At 33.2% G+C, this 18259-nt stretch overlaps 3 protein-coding genes and 1 long non-coding RNA gene across 5 annotated transcripts; 3 read left to right on the top strand and 1 right to left on the bottom strand.

The window, feature by feature from the left end:
• Positions 1 to 1353: 1353 nt before the first annotated feature.
• LOC145806796 (uncharacterized) lies at positions 1354 to 17894 on the bottom strand. 2 transcript variants are annotated; one of them, XM_082904614.1, is made up of 3 exons: positions 17759 to 17894; positions 17165 to 17218; positions 1354 to 3165 (listed from the first exon to the last, which is right to left on the bottom strand). In XM_082904614.1, the coding sequence occupies exon 3, from the start codon at positions 3148 to 3150 to the stop codon at positions 1456 to 1458; it is 1695 nt and encodes a 564-aa protein (XP_082760740.1). In that variant the 5' UTR covers positions 3151 to 3165; positions 17165 to 17218; positions 17759 to 17894; the 3' UTR covers positions 1354 to 1455. The 2 variants fall into 2 exon arrangements, 1 of the variants encoding a protein (XP_082760740.1); XR_014350257.1 differs by having other exon boundaries at positions 2126 to 2264.
• Positions 3574 to 9871, top strand: LOC145806847 (uncharacterized). The gene is made up of 2 exons (XM_082904683.1): positions 3574 to 8284; positions 8922 to 9871. The coding sequence occupies exon 1, from the start codon at positions 7062 to 7064 to the stop codon at positions 8235 to 8237; it is 1176 nt and encodes a 391-aa protein (XP_082760809.1). The 5' UTR covers positions 3574 to 7061; the 3' UTR covers positions 8238 to 8284; positions 8922 to 9871.
• LOC145806853 (uncharacterized) lies at positions 10073 to 11786 on the top strand. Its single transcript, XM_082904688.1, has 6 exons — positions 10073 to 10370; positions 10466 to 10550; positions 10639 to 10728; positions 10852 to 11103; positions 11219 to 11358; positions 11439 to 11786. Exons 1-5 carry the CDS (start codon positions 10087 to 10089, stop codon positions 11273 to 11275), a joined length of 768 nt encoding a protein of 255 aa, XP_082760814.1. The 5' UTR covers positions 10073 to 10086; the 3' UTR covers positions 11276 to 11358; positions 11439 to 11786.
• LOC145806901 (uncharacterized) lies at positions 17728 to 18259 on the top strand. Its single transcript, XR_014350269.1, has 3 exons — positions 17728 to 17863; positions 17928 to 18025; positions 18128 to 18259. It is a non-coding gene; the product is annotated as an uncharacterized LOC145806901 (long non-coding RNA).

Below are 18259 nucleotides of genomic sequence, written 5' to 3'. Positions count from 1 at the left end.
TGGCTATCACTGCTATAGGATGGGTAAGGATGATATGGATAACTATGACTACTATCAGATGAATCAAGCTGTTGTTCTCTACTTCTTATTCTTCTTTCATCCCTACGTGTATCACTACCACGAAACCTCTTAGGTAGTTGGGGTAAAGGTGCAACAGGTTCTCCAATATCATAATGTTCCCCAACATCACATAATCCAAATCCTCCAATAAAATCTTCACTTCCTGCACCAAAACTAGTACCATCACCGCCATCACCACCATTGTCGCTGCCACCGCCACCACCGTCACCGTGAGAAGTGCCTTCACCATCATCACCTCCTTCATCAGATGGTGTTAAACCACCACTATTATCACTTTGAGTTAGAGTAGGAGTTGAGCTTTGAGAAGTGCGTCGAGGTTGATATCTATGGCTGCCACCACCATCGTTTCCATCGCTGCCATCGCCGCCATCGCCATTGCTGTCGTTGCCACCACCACCATCATCATCTGAGACCAAATCTAGCCATTCAGAATTATCCACACCATCTAGCAAAGGATTTTCCCTTTCTTCTATCCATGGACTTATTGGATCATCTTCTTCAAATATATAATCCAAGTTAATAGGATTAAAACTCCTATCAATCTCCTATTGGCTGCTTCTTTTAACATGTCTCAATTTTAATCTCATGTTGTAGGTGATGAAGACTAATCTTTGGATTTTCTTATATTTCAATCTATTCCTCGTCTTCGTATGGATGAGACTAAAAGTACTCCAATTACGTTCACAGTGAGATGATGTGGTGGTTTGACTTAATACTTTCACAGCTATTTTTTGAAGTTCAGGAGCACAACTGCCATGAATAATCCACCACTCAGCTGCACAAAATTACATTACATTAGACATAAGTCAAAATATGATAAAAAATTATTTAAGTATTTATATATTGTAAATTTGTAATTTTGAAAATAAAACCTGGATTTGATTGTTTCCATGCTCTTTGTGCTAAAGGAGTCCCAAAAGTTTCCTGTTTATCTCGAAACAGCAACAACTACAATTTGGACAATCATTACAAGTAACATTTGCAAAAGTAGATTATTACTATTAAAATTTAAATAATTGGTACGTACTTGATTTGTTGCTTTCACTTGAGCATCCATATTAGGCTCTAATCTGGTAATTACTTTTTTAAGCCCATCCATCACTTCTCTTATCATTTCATTGGATGAGGCAACACCATATTGGAATTGAGGATTTAAAAAATATCCTTCAAAAATAAGAAGACAATTAATAATTGTAAATAAATATACATTTTATAATTGAAATCGTAACACTTACCAGCCGCATGCAAATCTTGATGCAAGAAGACAATTAATAATTGTAAATAAATATACATTTTATAATTGAAATCGTAACACTTACCAGCCGCATGCAAATCTTGATGCAATTGAAAAGACCATCGAGTATCAATAATTTTTCAATACTCGGTGTAGTAGCGACAATCTCTTTGAATTGCCAACTTTGCTCTATCTATAGCTTCATATATGAAACCCATTGTTGGCTTCTCATCTCCATCAACCAACCTCAATACTCTGACTAGGGGCTCATGAACTTTACAAAGCTCTGTTGCTTTCTGCCAAAACTCCTTTCCCAAAATAATTTTTTTCACATTGTAAGGCTGCCCAGTCTTTGCCTTCCCCCATCTAGAATTCTTCCACTCATCACTATTAAACGTAGCTCTCAATTGTTGTTTATATCTAACAATACTCTCAATGGCAATAAAATTTGTAGCAAATCGAGTGATGGCAGGTCGAATCAATTCTCTACCTCCAGTGAATTTTCTCATTAAATCCAACACCCATCCACTATTATAAATGAAATTGGTGATGGTTTTACCATCTTCAATCACCTTTGCTACACTTTTCTTATTGGCTATGTCTTTTAGCATGAGATCGATACAATGTGCTGAACAAGCTGTCCAATATAAATGTTTCCTTTTTCTCATTAACATTTTACCGGCTGCTTTCAGTGCAGGTTCATTATCAGTTACCACTTGAACAACGTATTGTTCTCCAATTTCATCAACAACTTTATCTAACAACCCAAAATAATATTCAGCAGTCCTACTAACAATATTAGAGGCATCAATTGATTTGTGAAATATAGTACCTCTATTGCAGTACACTAAGAAGTTGATGATGTGTTGCCGAGTTAGACTGCTCCAACCATCACACATGATGGATACACCTCTCTTTGCCCAAATTCCCTTGAATGATCCTATCCATTCTGTCATTTCATCATGCTCCATGCCCAAATATACTTCAGAAACTTCATAAGCACTAGGACCCTTTACTCCTGGCCCTACTTCAGCAGCAACATCAAGCATGGGTTGTGTATACTCTGAATCAACTGCATTGAATGGAATACGATTATAGAATATAAACTTGGACACTGCCCGTCCCAATCTCTCTTTTAGCTTCTGTAAATTCATTGTGGAGATTTTTCGCTGTTTTGTACTCTTGCTCTTTTGGAGTTCTACATCCATTGCCCTCAACCTTGCTTCAGGAGCATTGGGCTTAATCCAATTACGTCCACTCCCACCAGTTTCACGCACAGATTGTGATCGACGAAAAACATTAGTAATACCTGACCCTTTTGGCATTCTTTGAGCACTACCCCCTGCACCAGAACTACCACCTGCATCGTTTTGTGATCCATGACCTGCAACACCTCGTCTAAATTGTTGCCTTTCCTCCCATTGTTGTTGTGAACGAATACTTGCTTGTCTAGCCCTGGTCATCTCTGGATCAGAGTCAGAGTCATCATCTCGAAGATCTACAAAATCTCCCTCTTCATTTTCATCATAGAGATCATCTCTCCTAATATGTGCTTCCAATTCAACTTTTCTCTTTTGTTTGTCTACTTTACTCATTTTCTTATTTTGTAAATGTTTCATCATTTCTTGCATCACGTCTCTACTAACATTAGGACAAGAATGCACTTGTCCTGTTTGATGTGCTAAATGTTGTTTGAAACGCGTAATCCCACCTTTAATGTGATGTCCACAAAATTTGCAGATAATATGATGTCTAGTGCCTTCAACTTGAGTTCCAAATTTCCAACCAATATCATCACTTGGGGGTTCATCATTGGGACCCTTTTGTCGTGGCATTTTTGAATATGAATTCTGCATCATTAATACATTTTTTAAATTTATTTTTAAATGAAATGATTGTAAAAAAATATTTAAAATTAAATACTAAATAAAATAATTATAAAAAAATGTAACCACTATTTATACATTTGGATTTTACATGCCAATGTAATCATATAAAAATTTAAAAATAAATTATAAAAATATTTTTAAAAAAAGAAAATTTTGCTATAAAAATTGTTGTGACAACAAATTTTGTCATTAAAAAAAAAAAATTTGTTATCACAACACATTACAATAAAAAAATAAAAAAATATTTATAATTAAATGTTAAATGAAATAATTATAAAAAAAATTCATCCACTATTTATACATTTGGGTTTTACATGCTAATGTAATTAGGAATAAAGACATTTTTCATGGCATTGATTGAGTTATTGTTTTTATTTTTATTTTTTTTAATTTTAGAGAAAGACATTTTTTTAAAAAATAAATAAATTTGTGCTATCAAAATTGTTGTCACAACACATGTGCTTCCAAATTTTTTTTAAAAAATATTTCAAATTAAATACTGAACAAAATAGTTATAAAAAATACAACCACTATTTATACATTTCGATTTTACATGCCAATGTAATCATATAAAAATTAAAAAATGAATTATAAATAATTTTTTTTGAGGTATTGATTTTTTTTTTTTAAAAAGTCATTTTTTTAAAAATAAAATTATGCCTTTAACAGTGTTGTAATAACAAAATAAAAAATATTTATAATTAAATATTAAATGAAATGATTATAAAAAAAATTCAGCCACTATTTATACATTTGGATTTTACATGCTAATGTAATTAGGAATAAAGACATTTTTCATGGCATTGATCGAGCTATTGTTTTTATTTTTATTTTTTTTATTTTAGAGAAAGACATTTTTTTAAAAAATAAATAAATTTGTGCTATCAAAACTGTTGTCACAACACATATGTGCTTCCACATTTTTTTTAAAAAATATTTCAAATTAAATACTGAATAAAATAGTTATAAAAAATACAACCACTATTTATACATTTCGATTTTATATGCCAATGTAATCATATAAAAATTAAAAAATGAATTATAAAGAATTTTTTTTTGAGGTATTAATTTTTTTTAAAAAAAGTCATTTTTTTAAAAATAGAATTATGCCTTTAACAGTGTTGTAATAACAAAATAAAAAATATTTATAATTAAATATTAAATGAAATGATTATAAAAAAAATTCAACCACTATTTATACATTTCAATTTTACATGCTAATGTAATTAGGAATAAAGACATTTTTCATGGCATTGATTGAGCTATTGTTTTTATTTTTATTTTTTTTATTTTAGAGAAAGACATTTTTTTAAAAAATAAATAAATTTGTGCTATCAAAATTGTTGTCACAACACATATGTGCTTCCAAATTTTTTTTTAAAAATATTTCAAATTAAATACTAAATAAAATAGTTATAAAAAATACAACCACTATTTATACATTTCGATTTTACATGCTAATATAATCATATAAAAATTAAAAAATAAATTACAAAGAATTTTTTTTGAGGTATTGATTTTTTTTTTCTTTTGAAAAGATATTTTAAAAAAAATAGTGACTTCAATATTGTTGTCACAACACATCACAATAACAAAATAAAAATATTTAGGGGATTTTTTTTTAAGGTCCTTAATAATAACAATTTAGAGGATAAAGGACACACAAAAAGATAGTGATGCCTCACGTCCCTGAAACAACTTCGCGCGCGTTTTTAATTATTTTGTGGACCAAAATACCCTCGCCAAAATCAACACAGAACCAAACTCATTCCGACTTCTCAGTTACATTCCAAACATCCAGCACCTTCACGAACAGGAGAACAGCAGAATTAGGGTTTCAACATCATCTGCACCATCGACATTACAGCTTCGTTATTTTCTCCAAAAATCATTCCCATTCCTTCCTCACAAATTTCTCTGACCTAGGTTAAAGCTTCGTTTTCACGGCTCATCATCATCTCAGTCCATCTTCGTCACGTCGCATCTTCATCGCGGGCCATATCAGCTCATCATTCAAGGTTCATCCTAACTCTGGTCAGTTTTTCTACAATACAACTAGATTTTCTCTGGAAACACAGTTAATAGCATTTTATAATAACCTTTCATAAATTAGGGTTTCAATTTCGTAATAAAAAGCTACCTGAATTTGAAAAAATTTATTTCTGTGTATTTTGAAATTATTCTTCAACATATTTGTGTGATTTTATCTGTAAATTTCTCTGGCATTTGAATTTCTCTGATTTTTTATTAATGTAATTTTCTTCTTTCAATTTTCTCTGGCATGTTTATTTTCACAACAATTTTTTGTGTTTTTATCTTATTCTTGAACATGTTTCTGTAATTCTGTCTATAAATTTTCCTGCTCCGTAAATTTCTCTGTAATATGTATTTTTAATTGCAATGTCTATCTTAATCTAGAATGTCTATTGCTTTCTTGCCTCTGTCTTAAGTTTCTCTGGTATTTATAATTTTCTCTGACCACATCACATCACTTTCCTCCCTTGTGTCTTTGTCATTTTCAATTTTCTCTGGAATTTTAATATTGTGGACTGGAATGAATGTTTCTTCTTGGAATTTTCTCTGCCATATGTACTTTGAGAAAAAGTTATTTATCTGAATTTTGATCTTATTCTTGAATATGTTTCTGTCATTTTGTCTATGAATTTCTCTACTTTGTAAATTTCTCTGGAATATGTATCATTCTCTGCAATGTCAATTACACTCTTGCCCCTGTCTTAAGTTTCTCTGGTATTTATAATTTTCTCTGACCACATCACATCACTTTCCTCCCTTGTGTCTTTGTCATTTTAAATTTTCTCTGGAATTTTAATATTGTGGACTGGAATGAATGATTCTTCTTGGAATTTTCTCTGCCATATGTACTTTGAGAAAAAGTTATTTCTCTGAATTTTAATCTTATTCTTGAATATGTTTCTGTCATTTTGTCTCTGAATTTCTCTGCTTTGTAAATTTCTCTGGAATATGTATCCTTCTCTGCAATGTCAATTACACTCTTGCCCCTGTCTAAGTTTCTCTGGTATTTATAATTTTCTCTGACCACATCGCACCACTTTCCTCCCTTGTGTCTTTGTCATTTTAAATTTTCTCTGGAATTTTAATATTGTGGACTGGAATGAATGTTTCTTCTTGGAATTTTCTCTGCCATATGTACTTTGAGAAAAAGTTATTTCTCTGAATTTTAATCTTATTCTTGAACATGTTTCTGTCATTTTGTCTCTGAATTTCTCTGCTTTGTAAATTTCTCTGGAATATGTATCCTTCTCTGCAATGTCAATTACACTCTTGCCCCTGTCTTAAGTTTCTCTGGTATTTATAATTTTCTCTGACCACATCGCACCACTTTCCTCCATTGAGTGTCTCTATCATGGTTAATTTTCTCTGCTTGTGTATGTAAATTTTTCTTGCATTTTAATATTATGAATTGAAATTTTCTCTGGAATGGAAATTTCCTCAATAATGTGTAATTTTCTCCAGAATGTGCATTTTTCTCTGGTATGTTTATTTTGTTCAATTCTTGATTTCAATATGGTGTACTTCTGAGTGCCATGTTTACATTACTTTGTTTATTTTATCTTCTTCTAATTGTGGAATGCAAATTTTCTTTCACTTGCCATATTTACTTTTTTCTATCATTCATTTTCTCTGGTATGTTTACTTCTATCTGTAATTTAAACAATTATTGAAAATTTCTCTCCCATGTTTATGATGCTGTGTTGATTTTCTCTAACATGTCAAATTTTCTGTAATTTTCCCTTATCTGTAATTTTCTCTGGCATATCCAATTTTCTCCCTTATCTGTAATTTTCTCTGACATTTCCATTTTTCTCTGGGATTTAATGTTGACATCTCTATGCTTTAATCATTGTCTAGAAATGGCAAAACGTAAAGGCAGCGAAACACCGGAAAAACCAAGCAAAAAACAGAAACTGTCTCAGTCTTCTTATGGACTAGGATCAAAAACCAGCAGCAAAACACTAAAAACACCAAGGAAGCAAGAACAACTCTATCAGTCCTCTTATCATCTAAGATCAAAAACCAGCACTAAAACACCACAAACTCCTTTCCAAAACACACAAGTCCAAGCTGATGAAGCAACTAGCATCCAGATGAGTACCCCAACTTCAAAAGACTCAAGCTCAAGGGGGAAAAAACCTGTTAAACTCCACAGAAAGAGAGCTCACTACAGCATTCAATTCCGATCCAACCTCTCATCTGTCGTCTCCTTCTTTCAAACACTTAAATTCAGTTCAAAACATCTTCTAGAGCTTCAAAAGACCCCATTCTGGTACTTGATCCAAGCTCTAACCACTGGAAGGATGGATCCAAAGAAATCTAGGAAATCCGATGATGATGTAGTTGCCATAATCCAATGTTACAATGAAAAAACAAAAGCATTCACAGTTGGGAAGAAGAACCTGACCTTTACAACAAATGACATGACCTTGATTTTTGGTTTGGAAGGAGGTAAAGGAGCCATGTCATTAAGATACTCTAAAAAGCCAAAATCTGCATTCCTCAGGAGAAGATTCCAAAAGGACACAAGGCTCATTGGTCCTGTTCTTAAAAATGCCTTGGTCAAAGCAATGAAAGGCAAGCAACCAACTGACTTCAAAGATGTAGCAATCATTGTTACATTGTACTTGTGTCTCACCCTATTTTTTGCAACAAGTGGGAATTCAATAGGTTGGGTTTTTATAAAGTATGTGGAACCTCTTGAATCAATGAAACAGTATGATTGGCCGGAAGCAATCACATCAACATTGATTGATTCTTTCATGGCATTGCATAGAACTCCAGAAAAAGTTACGGGGTGTGTCATTGCATTGCTGGTAAGTATAATATCCATTCAAATTTGCAGTTATCATACTTACAAATTTGTGCATTTACAAAATTTTATTTACTTTCATTTTCATCACAGTATTGGCTATGTAAACATGCAACTATCATTGACTCAGAAGACAGTAACACAACAGACTTCCCAAGATGTGCCAAGTGGAACCTTCAAACCTTGACGAAACAGCTGCAGAAGACACCAGTCCACTCTCTTGCACCTCGACAGGTTAGATTCCTATTGCTACCGAAATCTCAGTGAAATTTCAAAATTTCTCTGACCACTGCTTTGTTTCCCTCCTTGTGCATTGATTGATTAAGATTAATTTTCTCTGAAATATCAATTTCTGTTTTCTTCTTTGTTAACCACTGGTCTATTTCTGCCATTGTAATCAATTTTCTCTGCCATCCAAATTTCTCTGACCACAATTGTAACACATTAACTTATATGCCCTGATTCATTTTCTCTAATATCTGAATTATGTTCTTTGTTACATAATTTTCTCTGGCCCATCAAATTTTATCTCCTTGTGTGTAATTTTCTCTGCCCATAACTTGTGTGCCTTGCATCTTTGATAAACACTGTTTATTTCTACCCTTCTAATGAATTTTCACTGGAATTCAAATTTCTCTGACACAAATACAGTAAAACATTAACTTATAAACACTGCTTATTTCACTGTTTCATAATTTTCTCTGCCCCATAAAATTAACTCCATGTCTCTAATTTTCTCTGGCCCAATACAATTTTCTCTGAAGTTTGTTTCCAATTAGTATCATTTAGATGAATTTTATTTTCCTTATTTGAATTTTTTCTCTCAGTGAATTTTGTAACATTTCTCTAATAAAAGAGTCTCCTGTTACAGATTGATAACAAGCAGCTAGTCAAAAACCCATCTGAGGAGTTTTGTCTTGGCAAAAAGACGAAGAAAGAATTAAAAAAGGCAATTGTCATATTCAAGGAGACATTACAAGATCCATCTGAAGATGGAGGAAATGAACAAAAAGAAGGCAACACAGAAGAATACGAAGCCAGCAATGGACAAGAACATCAAGCAAGCAGCACAGAAGAAGAAACCACCAAAGAAAGTGAAGAAACAGAACCAGAAGACAAAGAACAAAATGAACAGAAAGAAGAAGACAGTGAACAAGAAGATGAAGATGAAGATGAACAAGAAGAAGAGAACAAGGATGAAAGTGATGAAGAATAAAATAATGAGCAGATGGACCAACAACATGATGGCATTTGTGGCTCAACAATGCATCAGCCTGAAGAATTTGAGGAATCAAAAGATGCCCAAATTGCTGATCTACGTCAAAGACTGAAGGCACTGTCTCAATCTAAAAAAGAAGAAGACAGAAATTGGATGGAATTACTTGCTGAAAAGGATATTTCAATAAGAATCCTGACATCACATAACTCAGAACTTCAAGAAAAAGAAAGCACAATCCGAATGAAACTAAGGATGTCGGAGGTTGAAAAAGCAGACGATGCAAAAACAATTCAACAGTTGAGGTGTTCAAATTCGGAGCTTGAAACTGAAAATGCCAAATTGCATGAACAAGTTCAAGAACTATCTGTCCAACTAGCAACACAACCATACCGAACACCAACACAACTTCAACTACAAGGTCAGTGAAAATCTTGAGCCACAAAAAGTTATGTCCTTGTGCCATCATAACTCAGAGAAATTTCTATTTATTATAATTTTCTCTGGAAGTTATATCTCTCTCAACACATTAGTTATATTTCTACTGCTCATTTCATTTCTCCGTATATTTTCTTATTCCATTTTTGGGGCTTGTTTGATTTTCACTGTGTATAGTTGGAATGCAACTGGAACAACAACCAACAACCCAACAAGAGCAAATCCCACACAAACAACAACCGAAACAAAAGAAGAAACTCTATGGTAACTGCAAAATATTGAATTAAATAAATTTACATATTGAAATATCATCTGTTGCTTCAGAGAAATTTCACTTTTCCTAATATTTTCACTGCCTACAGTAAAAAAAGATCCAACCTCAATGATAAAAAACTTAAAGGCAAAAGAAAGGAAGGAAAAGCAGCATGATCCAGAATTCCAATATCCAAAAGTTGCGAAAGTGACCAGAGCTTCAAAACAAGCTGCAAAACAAGTTGAGCAAAGCACAAAGGACAAAGAAGTGCTTGATGCTGATGCATACGTCTTGCCTCAACCTATAAACATCACAAAATCTTGGGTCTTTCCACAAACTCTTCCCATTTCAAGATTGATAAAAGATCATATAAAAGACATCTTGCAGCACATATCAAATGTGTCTGGGCTTGAGTAAGTACAACAAACAAAATAGAACATAACAAACAACAAATTACAAACTTATGTTGCATTAACAACAATTCAATCCCTTCTTTGTCATCTTGTAGAGCTTTAATTTGGACAAGTGAGTTGAATATCATTACCTTTGAAGACATTGGAAACCTCATAAAGCAAAAAGAAATTGCCAACAATGTAAGTCTTTCCCTTTCATCAACATTTCTTTGCAATGTTCCATCAGCCTTTATAAAACAATATTACAATTATAAATCATATTTTTCAGGTCATTGATGGCTATGGAGAGATCCTTTTGGCTGACCAAATCAGAGAGAAACAACAACCAACCTCATTTTTTTTCACATCCATGTGCTTGGTATGTTACTACTATTTTATTTGATTTTCTCTGGAATTTACTTTCTACTTTCTCTTCTTAATATACTTCTTGAAGTCAGTTGTGTCACTAACAAAACCATTTTTTGATTTTCTCTGAGCACAGAATTTCATCAACATGACAGAAAATCAAAGTTTTCGAGTGTCCTTATTTGACAAGCATATTGAAACAGCATGGAGGAACTATAGGTTCCTCCATTTCCCAATAAATACTGGAGGTAATGAGAAGTCCACACATGGAAATCACTGGACCTTGCTTGTCCTGGACAAACAAGACAATTTATGGAGGTTCTACAACTCACTGAGGCCAAGGAGGGATGATGCAGAAGACAAATATGTCAAAGATGCAAAACAATTGGTAACGAGTGCAAATTTCTCTGATCCATCATCATCTTTATGTGATGATAATTTTTATAGAATCCCATTGACTTGTCCGTAAATTTCTCTGTTATATAAAAATTATTTTTTTGCAGCAAGATTACGTGGAGAATTTTTTGAAAGCTTGTCTTGAAAGAGACGCTCAATCATAACCCTCCTTCAAATTAATTAACTCACAAAACACAAGTTATGACTTTGAGTATGTCAACAATGCTCCACAACAAGAAAGCGATTCGTAAGTTTCATACATCTATAAATAAGATAATTTCAGTTGCATGTTTCTTAAAACTAACCATACCTATAATTTGTATGCAGTCTGGATTGTGGCCTCTTTGTCTGCTATATAATGAAACAATATAGCAAGCATGAACCTATCAAATCCAAATTGTCCACACAAGAGATAAGGTTGATGAGGGCAGAACTCATAGAGAGATTTGTGACTGAAGTTGGCCGGTCATGGACTGAACCAATTGAAATACCCCCAGAAGAACCACAAATGTAATAGTGAAACTAGTGAAAGGAAGACAATGTACATATCCACACAGAGAAAATTGTCTCACATATATGTATATATCCTTTCTTGTTGATACATTGAAGGAATGATGATCCTTGACGTATATGTATATATCCTTTCTTGACTAATCTAAATTTCATTTTTTTTTTTTTATTTCGACTAATGTAAATTTCAACAATTGTCTGCCAGAGAAAATTGTCTGCCAGAGAAAAATGTCTGCAGAAATTTCTCTAGTATAAACTACCAGAAATTCACAGAGAAATTTAATTTGTATCGTCCCAAGGGGATGCCTATATGATCATGTAATCTGTAAAACTTTGTGTTGGTACAAAACAATCATCAAACTCAACAAAACACAAAGCACACAGTAATTTTATCTGCCACTGAAAAATTTCATTGCATGAATTTCAAATTTCAGAACACAATGCCCATATAGTTTTCTCTGATGGTGAAAAATTTCTCTGGATGAAAATTTCTCTGGCTTTGACACAAATTTCTGAGTTCAAGTGAGTCCAGAGAAATTCTTCCCTGGTCCAGAGAAATTCTCAACTCAGAGAAATTCTCAACTCAGAGAAAATCCAAAAGAGCTTGATTTTGTTTCTTGGTTGTAGAATAATTTTTTGAATGCTCTGTCTGCTGTGCACATTTCTTGAAATGACTGATATGAACCTACCAGAAATTTACAGATAAATTTAACTCATATCTCACCAAAGAAGGTGCCTATATGATCATTCAATCTCTAATGCACTGTGTTAGTACAAAACAATTATCAAATTGAAAAAACACAATCCACACAGTACTTTAGTCTGCCATTGTCAAATTTATGTGGATGAATATGAAGCTTCAAAACACAACACACAGAATTTTCTCTGCCATAGGAAAATTTCTCTGGATGAATTTGACAGGTACTACAAACCCACTGCCTATAGTATATATCAACAAACACATTTTAACTGATATTGAAAAATTTCTCTGGATGAATTTGATTGATATTATTATATACACTGTCCAAAAAATAAATTTCACAAAACAAAATACACAAAGTAATCATCAAATGTATTATTCCATCAATAAAATGTATAATCCTCAACTATTTACCAAAGGTTCTTTGCATGTCCTCTTATTATGGTGACCAATACTCTCACAACGACTACACTTAATCACCCTTTTAAACTCTCCAGTAGAAGCAATTCTGTTCTTCTTCGGCCTCCCAGCAGGTCTCTTGCTCAATGGAGGTAAAATCATAGCATCTTCAATGCTACACACAGGTTTTTCAACAGTTGGAACTGGGCCAATCGAAAAGGAGTATGCTTGACGATACATATCAGCATGAAAAAATGGTTCAACAAATGAATTCAAATTCTTTCCACTCCTAAAAATTGCAGCAACAGCATGTTGACATGGATACCCATTTATTTCCCATTTTCGACATGAACAAGTTCTCAACCCAAGATCAACCATAACCGAAGGAAAACAATGCACTTCAAAGACATTATCAGAAGATAAACTCACATTCCATGTCCTCCCATCCAAAAAAGACTTCTCCAACACACTATCCATACGAGGACACAAAATTTTATTCCATTTACTAGAGAGCAGCCTCCTATCAGACCTCATATTCATGATTTGCAACCGTATCATGTCCACCAAATTTGTTATTGGCAAGTGCCGAGCTTCTTGTATCCATGAATTGAATGACTCAGCAACATTTGAATACATCTCACCATAACGTTTCCCTGCAAAATATGCATCACTCCAATTTTCATATGGTAAACTTCTCAAGAAAACACTCACAATGTCTCCTCCCTCACTTTTTAACTCATTTAACTTGAAATGAAATGATGCCTTTGTTGGAGCATATGCACATTCTGAAAACTTGGACACAATCGTCTCCCTAACCAAATTTGTGTTTCCACATGACTACTTATCCCTCAAATTTCTCTTTAGATGTTCCAGACAAAATCTATGAAAGCAGTTCGGGAAAAACCTAGCAATTTCCTCCACAATTCCACAATGTCGATCTGATATGAAACTTATCACCTTTTCTGATCCTAATACTCCGTATAAATGTTCAAGAAACCAACACCAATTGTCTTTATTCTCAGCATCAACAACAGCAAAAGCTACAGGAAAAAAACCTACAAAACAAATAGGAACAAGCATATTAGGTACACACATGCAGAGAAAAATAGAACAATAAACAACCAGAAAAGTTTGACACTGCCAACATCCAGAGAAAATTCACACATTGGCAACATTCAGAGAAAATTGACTTAGTAACCAGCTACAGAGAAAATTCACACAATCATAATATACAGAGAAAATTCACTTAGTGACCACCTACAAAACAACAGAGAAAAATAGAACAATAAAACAACCAGAGAAGTTTGACACTGCCAACATCCAGAGAAAATTCACACATTGGCAACATCCAGAGAAAATTGACTTAGTAACCAGCTACAGAGAAAATTCACACAATCATAATATACAGAGAAAATTCACTTAGTGACCACCTACAAAACAACAGAGAAAAACAGAACAATAAAACAACCAGAGAAGTTTGACACTGCCAACATCCAGAGAAAATTCACACATTGGCAACATCCAGAGAAAATTGACTTAGTGACCAGCTACAGAGAAAATTCACACAATCATAATATACAGAGAAAATTCACTTAGTGACCACCTACAGATACAATTCACACAAGGAAAATGTCTCGTAGCTCAAATTTTGTGGCTCAAAAGTGGCTCAAATGGCCAAAACGACGTCGTTTTGGCCATTTTTATGTTGTTCTGTACTCAAAACGACGTCGTTTTGGCCATTTGAGCCACTTTTGAGCCACCAAATTTGAGCTACGTAGCATTGTCAACATCCAGAGAAAATTCATACACTGACAAAAATCCATTGAAAATTCCCACAGTGGCCACAACAATAGAAAATCCACACAGTGGCCAAAACCAGAGAAAATTCACATTCACTCAATTCCTACATGTATAGAAAATTCACATACTTAGATAAAAATAGATATATTTACAATTACCTTCATTCCCATCTTTCCCCGTTGCAGCAAGCATAACTCCTTTGTATCGTCCTTTCAAAAATGTTCCATCAAGAAAAAGCAATGACCGACAATATTTGAAACCAGCAATGCATGCATGAAAAGCCACAAACACTCTTTTGAAACGCTTGTTATCTTCAAAATCTAACTCAAAACGACTCCATGGATTGTTCTTCAATGCCTCATCAAAATACCACCGTAATTGATCAAATGACAAACAAGAATCCCCATATGTACTACATTTTGCTTTCTCAACACTCAACCAACCACAGTTATAACTAATTGAGACCCCATACTTGTCTTTCATTTCTTTCACAACATCCACTGGACGAGTTAAAGGTTTTGCACTTACCTCTTCAAGTATCAGCCCAGAAACCAAGCTGGAAGTCATCCTCGAATGTTTACTCGTACGAACCGCCACACCACACGTATGTTCATTGTTCAAAGTCCTTATGTAGAAGAACCCATTTGTTTTTTCAACAGAAGCATGTACACGCCACATACATCCCCTTGATTCCTTATATGCACATTCTGCCGTAACCCTCAGCTTGTCATTTTTAACATACGTAAACTGAAAACCAACCTCAATAGCATACTTGCATAAAAAAGTACGGAACTTAACCACACCACCCTCAAACTTTTGTCCAACACTCGTAATATTATTCCGCCAACTAGCCGACAATAACACCTTTTCTTGGTGAGAACAAAACTTAGAGAGTGAATTCCTTTCAACATCCCCCAGCCTATCACACTCACCATCCACAACATCTACCCAATTAGACCCCACTTCATCCTCTTCATCAGAAGTACTACATCTACTAACTGAAACATCAACTATATCAACACCGCGTGCACAAACAACCCTCAACATATTCAGAAAATCAATATTATTTCGAACCATACAATTCGGATGGCCCAAAATAGAATATGAAATACACATAGTCTCAGGTTTCAAATTCTCCCATGTTTTACACAAAATGCCAACCAATTCCTCAAAATTCAATTCGCATGAAACATTAATGACAATAGTATCATTCCCATATTTGCACAGCAACAACACTGCACTGTCCATTGAAACTGAAACAAAAAACAACAAAGAAAATCACAGAAACACTTCACAATAACAACATAAATGTACAGAGAAATTTCTAAAAATTATAATTTTCTCTGAACTTAAAATAAAACTCCAAAGACATCTACAAACTGATATTCACCTTCAAGATGATAAAAAACAAAATCACAGAAACTTAATGAATCACAGAAAAATTTACTGCTAACAATTAAACACAATTATAGAAAAAAAATCACATAGAATACAAGTCCAGAGAAATACTTTTCTATGAACTACAAACTGAAAGTGAGTAACAAACTTACAATTTTCTCTGAACTACAAATACAAGTATAGAGAAATTTATGAACTTACATTCACTTTCTCATATTCTATCTCCATTGCAAACTTCTAATAATATGTCCATATGCACTTATAATTTCCTTTGGACTACACAAACAATAGTGCAGAAAATGAAATTTCTCTGGTTTGAAAAAACATAGAACACAACTATAATTCATCAGCATGTTGATAAAAAACAGAGCACCAAAAATGAACTCTAAACATCAAAATCACCTACACTGTCAACACTATCTGAAATTGATCAAAAAAACAAAGAATGAAAAATTAATTCCAAAAATAAAAATCAACTCTATCAAGCTGGCCTCTCTCTAAACAAAAATCAAAATACATTTGGAATCTAAATCGAAAACAAACCTAATTCAACTCAACTCAAAAACCTACGCGATCAACACACTGTCAACACTCTTTCAAATTGATTAAAAAACAAATAATAAAAAATTAATTCCAAAAATAAAAATCAACTCTATCAAGCTGGCCTCTCTCTACACAAAAATTCAAAACAAATATCAAAATGCATGTGCTATCTCCATCGAGAACAAACCTGATTCAACTCCACTGAAAATCCACGCGATCAATACACTATCACACCACTGAAATCTCCGACGAAATCTCCAACAAAATCTACACGATCGTAGCAATCTTTCTCGTCAACTCCACTGAAATCTCCGACGAAATCTCCACCATAAAATCTCCACTGAAATCTCCGACGAAAACTCCGACAAAATCTCCCCTTCAAATTCGGTTTCCAAAATGTATTAGTTAAGTAAACCATATAATATTCAAACAAATTTATGTTATAAAGGAAGGGTAATTTAGGTACTTTATAACCTAAAATAAATTTGAGGGACCTTAGCCATCAAAACATATTATAAAGGACCTCTCCTCATATCAAAAGTAGAGGAGGGACCTTAGGCCAATTTTCCCAAATATTTATAATTAAATATTAAATGAAATGATTATAAAAAAAATTGCAACAACTATTTATACATTTGGAGTTTACATGCTAATGTAATCATATAAAAATTAAAAAATAAATTATAAAGAAAAAAATTCTTACATAGTTGTTTTTTGGGCTTCAATCACTTGAGTATTTGTTATCTTTTTGAATAACCTGCAAGAAAAAAAAATTCAATAAAAACTGACATATATAAAATGTATTAATTTAATTATAGGTGTTATGATTTTTAGATATTATAAAAAAAAATCAATCACTAATTATTATATATAAAATACTAAAAATAAATGCATAGCTCTAAATATATATATATATATTTAAAAAAAATCAATCACTAATTATTATATAAAAATACTAAAAATAAATGCATAGCTTTAAATATATCACATAAATTTTGTAAATTTTACAAAATTTAAAATCTGAAAATCATTGTAAAAATAAAATTAATAAAAAAAAAAATTTCCTAGACACGGGTGTGTCTTCCCAGGAAACTGCACACACAAAAAAAAAAAAAAAAAAACAAATCAAATGTTATATTATATTATATAATTTATATGCCTTCCTAAGGCAAATCTTCCCCAGGAAGCTACAAACATAAAGAAATAAAAAAACAAAACAAAGCTGCCTCACTTTCGGAGGTCGGTCCAGGAGCAAACAAACCAAAACAAAAAAAAGAAGATCAGAGAGGGGATGAACCTGTGGAAGCAGCACAGAGATGAATTCGGTCCAGGAGCAAACGTAAATAGATCAGTTTTGTGTTGAAGAACAAAGGGGCAGCCGGAGAGTCACAGAACAGAGCAGGTTCATCTCCTCCCTCTTCTCTCTTCTCTCTCTCTATTTCTCACTCATATCATCCGTATTTTAGATCTGAAAATTTGTGGATGGATACACCTCACCTCGAAATGGTTCATGTGCTGTAAAGCAAAGCATTTGAACGAGTGATTGAGCCTCTGAATAATAAAGGTATGTACCACCACATCTTTTATTTTTTTGTTTTTTTCTTTTGTTTGAACCAACATTTACACTATCCGTATTTCTTTTGTTTTTTTTTTTGAAAATAATCAGCGAAAAAAGCCCTGTAACGGGTGTAACGGGCCGTTACGGCCGTTACGCCACCGTTACGACCGCTACGTCGGCCGTAACGGCCGATACACCTGTGAATTTCAATCACACCGCAAAATCAGGGGTAACGCGTGG

Source organism: Camellia sinensis, chromosome 2 (genome assembly GCF_055761805.1).
Source record: "Camellia sinensis isolate YWXY chromosome 2, ASM5576180v1, whole genome shotgun sequence".
NCBI lineage: Eukaryota > Viridiplantae > Streptophyta > Magnoliopsida > Ericales > Theaceae > Camellia > Camellia sinensis.
This window is presented reverse-complemented; position numbering and strand designations above follow the sequence as displayed.